This window comes from Acipenser ruthenus, chromosome 18, assembly GCF_902713425.1.
Source record: "Acipenser ruthenus chromosome 18, fAciRut3.2 maternal haplotype, whole genome shotgun sequence".
Lineage (NCBI taxonomy): Eukaryota > Metazoa > Chordata > Actinopteri > Acipenseriformes > Acipenseridae > Acipenser > Acipenser ruthenus.
In genome coordinates, this window is record NC_081206.1 from 33,671,081 (window position 1) to 33,681,996 (window position 10,916).

At 43.0% G+C, this 10,916-nt stretch overlaps 1 protein-coding gene across 1 annotated transcript; it reads left to right on the top strand.

The window, feature by feature from the left end:
- Positions 1-1,976: 1,976 nt before the first annotated feature.
- On the top strand, positions 1,977-10,401 carry si:dkeyp-72h1.1 (uncharacterized protein LOC799956 homolog). The gene is made up of 4 exons (XM_058992153.1): positions 1,977-2,503; positions 5,579-5,666; positions 8,354-8,546; positions 10,062-10,401. Exons 2-4 carry the CDS (start codon positions 5,580-5,582, stop codon positions 10,124-10,126), a joined length of 345 nt encoding a protein of 114 aa, XP_058848136.1. The 5' UTR covers positions 1,977-2,503; position 5,579; the 3' UTR covers positions 10,127-10,401.
- Positions 10,402-10,916: the final 515 nt, after the last annotated feature.

A 10,916-nucleotide genomic window follows, 5' to 3' on the forward strand; every position in this document is an offset into this window, starting at 1 on the left:
GCTTTAATTCACTTCCACCAGGAATCCCCCCATGGACTCTCCTCCCCTGAGCCCCCACTTCTGACAAGCTGCTATTTCTACATTGAGATTGCACTTAGAGTGTCTGAACCCTAGCATTACACTGGATACACATTGAGAGTGTCTGAACCCTAGCATTACACTGGATACACATTGAGAGTGTCTGAACCCTAGCATTACACTGGATACACATTGAGAGTGTCTGAACCCAGCATTACACTAGATACACATTGAGAGTGTCTGAACCCTAGCATTACACTGGATACACATTGAGAGTGTCTGAACCCTAGCATTACACTGGATACACATTGAGAGTGTCTGAACCCTAGCATTACACTGGATACACATTGAGAGTGTCTGAACCCTAGCATTACACTGGATACACATTGAGAGTGTCTGAACCCTAGCATTACACTAGATACACATTGAGAGTGTCTGAACCCTAGCATTACACTGGATACACATTGAGAGTGTCTGAACCCTAGCATTACACTGGATACACATTGAGAGTGTTTGAACCCAGCATTACACTGGATACACATTGAGAGTGTCTGAACCCTAGCATTACACTAGATACACATTGAGAGTGTCTGAACCCTAGCATTACACTAGATACACATTGAGAGTGTCTGAACCCTAGCATTACACTGGATACACATTGAGAGTGTCTGAACTCAGCATTACACTGGATATACATTGGGAGTGTCTGAACCCTAGCATTACACTGGATACACATTGAGAGTGTCTGAACCCAGCATTACACTGGATACACATTGGGATTGCAGAACATAGACTTTATAGTCTGAATGAAGACCTCAGTGGACACTTAACAAGAGTCCCGCACAGCGAGGGCCGAGCAGCATGGCTCCCTCAGAGGGACATGGGAACGAAGCTGCTCCCTCTTTCAAAGGACTTCGTTCTCATCACTGGGAGGTCTGTCAGGTAGGTCAGGTCAGAGAGGGGATTATCTCAACACAAGGTACAGCAGGGATTTGAAACAAGGGGCTCTCATACCCCCGTGCTTCCTCCTCCACACACTGCATTCTTTCAGCTTTGTGAGGTGAAAGGGCTCAGTGCTGCCGACAGGATTACTAAAGTATCGGGATTCAACGTTCCTGAGAGCACTGTTATTATCCTCACTGCGGTCAGAGCCGGGGGAAAATAAAAGACAGCTGGAGTGGAGATTTACTCCATTCCTGATTTTTATTTTCCTCTACTGGTTCTCAAAAAAAGATTAATGAAATCCTTTTTGCAATGTCTGTTGAAGTGTGTATCCTCTCTGTAATCAAGGCTAGTCGATTACTGTACTGTGCATTTTAGTTTCAGTAATAAATAAATAAATACATGTTCCAAGCTGCATGAAGAACGGGAGCTGGGCAAACCCAGAAGCAGGTGCCCTCAGTCTGTCTGTGGGGTGTTCCAGTACCGTGGTACAGGGCGTCCACAGGGCCTCCACAGTGAGGCTACTGGGTCTGCAGTGCATCAAAAATTAGGTACAAAGTTGCTTATTTGAGTGCATTTGTGTTCTAAAACTCGGGTCTTGTTTCTAAGATAAAATATTAGATTTAAATAAATATCACTTACTTTAGTAACTTGACATGAAAGGAAATAATTAATTCATCAGTCTAGCGTTGCTTCTAAAACATATTTTACAGCTTACATGTGGGTGCACACGTATTCATCTAGTTGGTATAGAGCTACATTTATTAAAACAAATCTGATCCTCTTATTGTATTACTGTAATTGATAGTGCTTACTATATTCTAAACGACCTTCCAACACAGAAATAGATAAATATGCTTCTTTAACAGAATTACTTAGCGGTTCAATAAGTGTGCTCACGAGCTCTGCGCGTGTTCCTGTGAAAATCTATCTTTGAGCATCATTATCAAGTACTTCAGTCATGGTTTATTTATAGAGTGGTATATAACGAAACAGTGGCGTGCGTGCCCACTTCTACTGAAATGCAGGGACTGGGCAGGCTTCAATGATTCGTTTGGTTAAGGAGAGAACAGCCAGACTCATGAGGCCGACGTGTAATACTTGAGCAGGCTTAGTTAAAGCGGTGTGTGGGGAGGGTATATTAAACGGTTTGTTAAAGGTGACTCCAACACGTGAAACTCTTTATAATCCAGTTTCGAATATCCTTTAGCCATGTCATGTCATGCTTTCCACTCAACGCGGAAGGTGATTTGTGTGTGATTCGTTACTCTCTTTATCTCGTCTCGGTCAGGTGGGGAGATTAGATAGCTACAGTAGCTCGTGCAGCGCTCTGCATCTGCCAGTTTCTCGCGCTGTGAATGGACACATCGCCATCTCTGTGCAATCTCTCTGTTTAGTGACAGGACCGGGATTGGATCTCCAGCACGCAAAAAACAATCCAATACAGCAATTCTATTGCTGGAAAACGCACAGCACCCGAACTCCCTTTACGGATTATCATCAGAAATAGGAACCAAAGGCAGAAGTCACACGTTTCTAAAAGGTAAGCTCGATTTGTAGTTCAAGTGTGTAAACGATGTGTGTGATACTTTTCTTCGATAAATTGTTTTTGACAGTGTGTAATAAGTATTTACTGCGAGGGATCATTTTAATGACATGTTTAAGCACACTTCAGATATTAATCATTGTGATTTGTTTTCTGTATTGATATTGATATAGCATAATGATGATGTATACAAGATACATAAACCGGGTCTGGTCTTGTTTAAAATGCACACACTGTTTAGTAGCAGTCCTGGAACACAGTATTTCCCCGCAGTTTCACTGGTTCATTCGTTTCAGATTTCATTGCGTAATGTTATTGTACACACTGTTTATCTGATGTAAAAGCATCCAGCAATCCAGATTGCTTCTTGTACTACATGTGGGAATATTGCAAATAAAGTTGCTTGTGCTTTTCTTTAGAATCATTTGAAACAATTAAATGATACATATTGTGCGGATCCATTTGTAGTACTGTAGTATTATACACAGTAAGCTATTGTAATTCTCATATGCGTTTTAAATCTAATATTACACAAGCAATTCGTCCTTAGGGGTAACCAAAAAGAAAGCCGAGTACAGAGCAAGCATTGTAAGTCAAATTGAAATACATTCAGTCAAAACAAAGGCATTCACAGAAAAGGGAACGCATGCAAAGCAATGTGTATGATGATGGTTACTACAGCACTGTGTGAATTGAACCTGCTGATTTATTTATTTTTTTCTTTTTGCTAAACGTTATACAGGAACTATAATAGTGACCTGGTGATTTTCTGGGATTACGCTGCATTATGAGGTGTGAAATGTTTAGTATAGAGCTGACTGCATGCTTGCATTGATACGATGCCTTGCAGGAGTAATATTAACCATCCCAGAGATGTGAGGAGAGTATTTCACGGCCCCAGTCAGTATCTTCTGTAGGGAACACATCAGCATCGGCAGCACTTCACACACACACACACACACACAGCAGGACTGATCTCTTCAATATTATCAACAGGCTTGACTGACTGCAATGTCATTTTCCAAATGGAAGAACGTTGTTAAGCTCATCGCCTCATGCGCTTCCACATTCACAACAGGAAGCTTCTGAAGTTCAGCTCTAACAAAAGCTCAGAGTGGTTTTGTATCAAGGTTACAACAGAATTCAACTGAAGCAATGGAAAAAATGTACAGATTTGACAAAATGTCAGTTGGTATCTACAGATTGGAAAAAGAAAATGAGAAATCTATGCAGGGTGATTCATAAAAACACACCATAGAAAAGATCAGAGCCTGTCTTTTTCATTTGGTCTCAGGTTTCCATGTGGACTGTCATGGTGGACAGCAGCACAGTCAGTGTGCAAGTCCTGGGCAAAGAACCTCCATGAAAAGTATCCAGACACATCAAAGCCAAGCCCCACTGGAGCAGTGTCCCCAAAGCCAAGCCCCACTGGAGCAGTGTCCCCAAAGCCAAGTCCCACTGGAGCAGTGTCCCCAAAGCCAAGCCCCACTTGAGCAGTGTCCCCAAAGCCAAGTATCACTGGAGCAGTGTCCCCAAAGCCAAGTCCCACTGGAGCAGTGTCCCCAAAGCCAAGTCCCACTGGAGCAGTGTCCCCAAAGCCAAGTCCCACTGGAGCAGTGTCCCCAAAGCCAAGTCCCACTGGAGCAGCGTCCCCAAAGCCAAGCCCCACTTGAGCAGTGTCCCCAAAGCCAAGTATCACTGGAGCAGTGTCCCCAAAGCCAAGTCCACTGGAGCAGTGTCCCCAAAGCCAAGTCCTACTGGAGCATTGTCCCCAAAGCCAAGTAACACACTCACTTTATACATTCAAATCCAATTCCAAAATTCCAATCATCCAGTATCCAATTTACTTTTAGTGAATAAAAAATCCCCAAATGATCTCAACACCATCAAAGCAGGCAGAGCATGCAGATGGTCCAGTCATTTTACTGCAAAACCAGCAGCATCAAATCACTGTGATGCAACATTCCATGACAGCGTGCTTCTCTTTGATTGTTCGTGTGAGCAGACCCTTAGGGTTTGCAACTTCTATAAGTAAATGATCTCCTTCCTCTCAACACACTTGTGTTTGATCTGGGACACAGCCCTGAGATATCTCAGTACATTTCTTTCTACCTTGAATATTCTCATACACATTTTCAGGATGCGGTCAACTGTGTCTCATTAAATCAGTAGCTGACTTCAACTTCTGCGCTTTTCATTTTCATAAATTCAAATCACAAACAAACTCACACTGTAACAAACCGAAGCTTGGGTCAGTCTCCTCCAGTTAGTGTGGGAGGCTGCTCAATGTTGACCCCTGTGTACAGTAATATATATATATATATATATATATATATATATATATACAGTATATATAGTAAATATTTTATTTATATAGCGCCTTTCATGCCACGAGGTTCAAGGCACTTCACACAAGTTCAAATAAAACAACAAATACAAAGACAGATACACATAAAAATAGAAAAATAAATAAAACAGTTAACAGTAAAATTGATTTAAAAGTAGTCACTGTGGGCGAGCCTCTGACATGATCGGGTGAGAGGTCCACAGTGTGGAGGCCGAACACAAAAAGCAAGCTCTCCTTCCTTCCTAAGCCTTGCCCTCAGAGTGCAGAGCAGGCCACTGTCAGCTGACCTCAATGCACGCTGGGGCCGATAGGGAGACAATAACCCTGACAAGTAATCTGGTGCTATTCCATTAGTGCTTTAACCGTAAGTAATGGAATTTTAAAATCAGTATATACTGTATGTAGAGCACCATTCCCACCACTGGCACCCTCTTCATATTTGAATAAGCTCCTGAAACACATTCCTTCACTCCAGGGTTAGTATACAGAGGCTATGAATGGATGTTCCCACATGAACTTCGCACACGATGTCAGGGATGCCTGCTTTACACCTGCCTGCAGCTCCATTGGACCAAAGAACACAGCTTGGAATTTGACTTCAGGACCTCAACCCAGAAAGCAGCATTTTATACACACCAAATATTTTGTTTTTTAACAGCGTTTCTGTCATGATTGACGCCCAGTCATGTTGCACTGAAGCTTGTGAATTCTCCTCTTGCTTGCAGGATGACGGAGGTAATAAAGACCTGTGAGCCTGTGATTCAGGATTTCAGTGTGGGGGCCACACCAGAGGAGCAAGGGCTTGGCTGTCAGGTATTCCTACTTCCACCGAATCACACCCATCACAACCCCACATGGGCTTACACCGAATCACACCCATCACAACCCCACATGGACTTACACTGAATCACACCCATCACAACCCCACATGGACTTACACTGAATCACACCCATCACAACCCCACATGGGCTTACACCGAATCACACCCATCACAACCCCACATGGGCTTCCACCGAATCACACCCATCACAACCCCACATGGGCTTACACTGAATCACACCCATCACAACCCCACATGGACTTACACTGAATCACACCCATCACAACCCCACATGGGCTTACACTGAATCACACCCATCACAACCCCACATGGGCTTACACCGAATCACACCCATCACAACCCCACATGGGCTTACACTGAATCACACCCATCACAACCCCACATGGGCTTACACTGAATCACACCCATCACAACCCCACATGGGCTTACACTGAATCACACCCATCACAACCCCACATGGACTTACACCGAATCACACCCATCACAACCCCACATGGGCTTACACTGAATCACACCCATCACAACCCCACATGGGCTTCCACCGAATCACACCCATCACAACCCCACATGGGCTTACACTGAATCACACCCATCACAACCCCACATGGGCTTACACCGAATCACACCCATCACAACCCCACATGGGCTTACACCGAATCACACCCATCACAACCCCACATGGGCTTACACTGAATCACACCCATCACAACCCCACATGGGCTTCCACCGAATCACACCCATCACAACCCCACATGGGCTTACACTGAATCACACCCATCACAACCCCACATGGGCTTACACTGAATCACACCCATCACAACCCCACATGGGCTTACACCGAATCACACCCATCACAACCCCACATGGGCTTACACTGAATCACACCCATCACAACCCCACATGGGCTTCCACCGAATCACACCCATCACAACCCCACATGGGCTTACACTGAATCACACCCATCACAACCCCACATGGGCTTACACCGAATCACACCCATCACAACCCCACATGGGCTTACACCGAATCACACCCATCACAACCCCACATGGGCTTAGACCGAATCACACCCATCACAACCCCACATGGGCTTACACTGAATCACACCCATCACAACCCCACATGGACTTACACTGAATCACACCCATCACAACCCCACATGGGCTTACACTGAATCACACCCATCACAACCCCACATGGGCTTACACCAAATCACATCCATCACAACCCCACATGGGCTTACACTGAATCACACCCATCACAACCCCACATGGACTTACACTGAATCACACCCATCACAACCCCACATGGGCTTACACTGAATCACACCCATCACAACCCCACATGGGCTTCCACCGAATCACACCCATCACAACCCCACATGGGCTTACACTGAATCACACCCATCACAACCCCACATGGGCTTACACTGAATCACACCCATCACAACCCCACATGGACTTTTAGTGCTGTTAACTGTTTGTTTGGTTCTTGTAAACCATGTCAGTACTACACAAATAAGGTTGTGTCCTTGTCTGTCGTTTCTGATTTGAGGTTTCTAACAGATGAAGGTTTTAACACAGATAAAACAACTTAGCACATTCCTGGTGCGGTTTATTGTGTTTTGTGTTCACTTAGCACATTCCTGGTGCAGTTTACTGTGTTTTGTGTTCACTTAGCACATTCCTGGTGCGGTTTATTGTGTTTTGTGTTCACTTAGCACATTCCTGGTGCAGTTTACTGTGTTTTGTGTTCACTTATCACATTCCTGGTGCGGTTTACTGTATTTTGTGTTGACTTAGCACATTCCTGGTGCGGTTTACTGTGTTTTGTGTTCACTTAGCACATTCCTGGTGCGGTTTACTGTGTTTTGTATTCACTTAGCACATTCCTGGTGCGGTTTACTGTGTTTTATGTTCACTTAGCACATTGTTGGTGCAGTTTACTGTGTTTTGTGATTCTCATGAGTGCTGTACTGTAATGGTTTTAAGGACTAGACAAAAAATGTAAAAAGGTAAATTATACGAAATAAATCAAATGAGCAAACTGGCCCAGCCTAATTTTGTTCAGTGTTTTAGGTTAAGTGTTTCTTCCATGGCTGCATGGCTCCTTCCAGCAGGCTGCCTGGATCCCTTCTTATCTGTTGAGAGGTAACACTTGTAATATCTTCCTCTGATCTTGCCCTTGTTATGGTGCAAGGAAGGCTTCTTGTTCTCATTCAGAGGATGTTCAGTTCCTTCCTCCACAAAGCAGGCACAGATCTTAAGAAGGAGAGCACAATATAGAAAAATAAAAATACAAAATATGAAAAGAAAAATTAGGTATCTAAATACATTGGAAAATGAAACTCAATTGTGCAATTGCCCCTTGCCGTCATTCAATATGAAGCATTAGGGGAATCAGAATTATCGATCCGATGATATCAAAACATTATTGCAAATGTCAAGGTTTGTGTTTGTCTTGGGTATAAACCTGAACAGTGTCATTATGCTGTAGCATGTGTCAAATAAACACATGGCAGCCCCAAAGTTCTGCACTGTTTGAAACTCCTGCCATGCAGCAGAAGGCCTCCCAAGTGTCATTGTTTTCAATTGCTCAGGGTTAGTACATCTCTGCGAAGGGTAATAATAGAAGATCTCTGCTGCCCTGTTCTCTCAGGTCTTCCCAGAATCCCACGAGAGGTATCCAAAGTTGTCCAGAAGATTGCCGTCGATAGTAGTGGAGCCCTCAGAGAGTGGAGAGGTTGAGAGTGGAGAGCTGCGCTGGCCCCCTGATGACATGAGTTCCTCAGAAAACAAAACCACTGCAGACCAGCCCTGTCAGAGTGAACTCAACTCAGCCATGAGAGCAGGTACATAAAACAAAACCACTGCAGACCAGCCCTGTCAGAGTGAACTCAACTCAGCCATGAGAGCAGGGACATAAAACAAAACCACTGCAGACCAGCCCTGTCAGAGTGAACTCAACTCAGCCACGAGAGCAGGTTTTTGGGTGAGAAGCTCCATTCCCAGCTGCTCCAGTTCTTCTCAGCGAGGTGACAGTCAGACCTGTTGGGCTGGATCAAATAGTAGAGGTTGTGCTGCCTCAATCATGGTTAGTTACAGCGTTTCAGCAGCACTGCAGTATGCAGGGACAGGAGTGTTGGAGTGTTAAAATGTATCCACAATACTCCACTACCTATATTAAATACACAAGGTTTGTCACATTGAATTTCTGTGTCATTTAATCTAAAATAAGGAGCAATATTTGTTTTAAGAGGCATTATCATCCAGCAGTGACACATTCACTACTTAAAGGGTACACAAGGACCTTTTTATTTTATTGTGTTACATGTTCCCATGTGTTGCTATAACTGTTTACGTAAGGTGTGTGTATTTTTTACTTTTTTTTTTTTTTTTACATTTGGACCACTTTTTTAAACTTTTAAATTGCATTCCCTGCCTCAAGATGGCTTCCCATGTACCCCATGGACCTCTTAGAACTACATTTCCCATCATCCTCCTGCTCACTGGTAAATCCATCTGAGTTACATATGTGAGCAGGAGGATGATGGGAAATGTAGTTCTAAGAGGTCCATGGGGTACATGGGAAGCCATCTTGAGGCAGGGAATGCAATTTAAAAGTTTAAAAAAGTGGTCCAAATGTAAAAAAAAAGAAAATTAGAACAATACACACCCCTTACGCAAACAGTTATAGCAACACAATAAAACAAAAAGGTCCTTGTGTACCCTTTAAATGGTTGTTGCCACAAAATATTTTTTACATCGCAGCTGTCGTGCTCCTCAATGCACTAGAAACACTGCAGACTCTATTTGTATGTTACAGTGGACAGACATTGTTGTGTCCCTCATACTGTCATGTATATTTGTATGTTACAGTGGACAGACATTGTTGTGTCCCTCATACTATCATGTATATTTGTATGTTACAGTGGACAGACATTGTTGTGTCCCTCATACTGTCATGTATATTTGTATGTTACAGTGGACAGACATTGTTGTGTCCCTCATACTGTCATGTATATTTGTATGTTACAGTGGACAGACATTGTTGTGTCCCTCATACTGCCCTGTAGTAAAATGCCAGGTGGAAATCTTGCATGGCGTTACCAAACCTTACTGAAACAAAGTGAGTGAAATTCAATACCGGGGTGGTAGGATTCAATCACATTACAGTGAGTCTTTATTGATTGAGCGCATTAAGTGAAAGTGAGAACACACCACCCCTGAAAAATACAAAACTCAGCGCCGCTCTGGAAAATGGAATGAAATATTATCATAAAACAGCCAAGTGTTGTGGGTCCTACAGCAGTGAGGGGTGATTTTCATTTCATTTTGTTGATAGTGAAGCTTATTATTCATTTCAGATCCTGCGGTGGAACCATCTCAAGATTCAGAAGACACCACAGCAGTGCACAGTGCCTCTGTCTAAAGCCCCTTGCGACCACGACTAGATTGTCACTGTGAATATCTATCCACATACTGGAGCAACGCGGCAAGCTGACTGCTAGACTTGACAGGCACCGGTTGTGGTTTAAGGGACCCCTAACACTTCTTGGGTGGACAGTGTTCAGTAAACTGTCTTAGTTAGCTCACGTGTGCCACAGTGTGGTGGTAGGAGCTGTACTTTGTAGTTCTGTTTAGTTCACTTTCTTAGCTAGCTTTCTCCATCGTATTTGATGAACTTTATTACTGATGATTATTCTTCACTCACAGTCTTTTTTCGTTATTATTTTAAACAGGTTTAAGTAAAAAACAAATATATAAATGTGAGAACTAAATCCCTCGTTTCCTGTAGTAGTGTACTTTATTTCATTCACTGCAATGAATTGATTTCAGTAATCGTATACCTGCAAGCATTGTTTCATTGAATAGATTTGCTATTATTATAATTGAGTTTGGAATATGATTGTATACCGTAAACAGTGAAAAGGAAACTGACAGGACAAATAATAATAATAATAATAAATTGCTGGTCAGTTTTGTATTGCTAATGTGTGCAGATGAGACAGGAAGCTGGCTAGAGCAATACCTGAAGTGTGTGAGTGTTTAATGTCTTCTAAATGTTACATAGCTTTTTCCAGTACAAGTCTACATTTTAAAGTCTGTTGCAAGTCATCCAGTAGTCTATGTTTAACCTTGAATTGTGCCTTCTGTTACATTTTTTTGGTTATTTTGTTGTGGTGAACCTTACACAACAACAACAACAAAACATCCCAAAA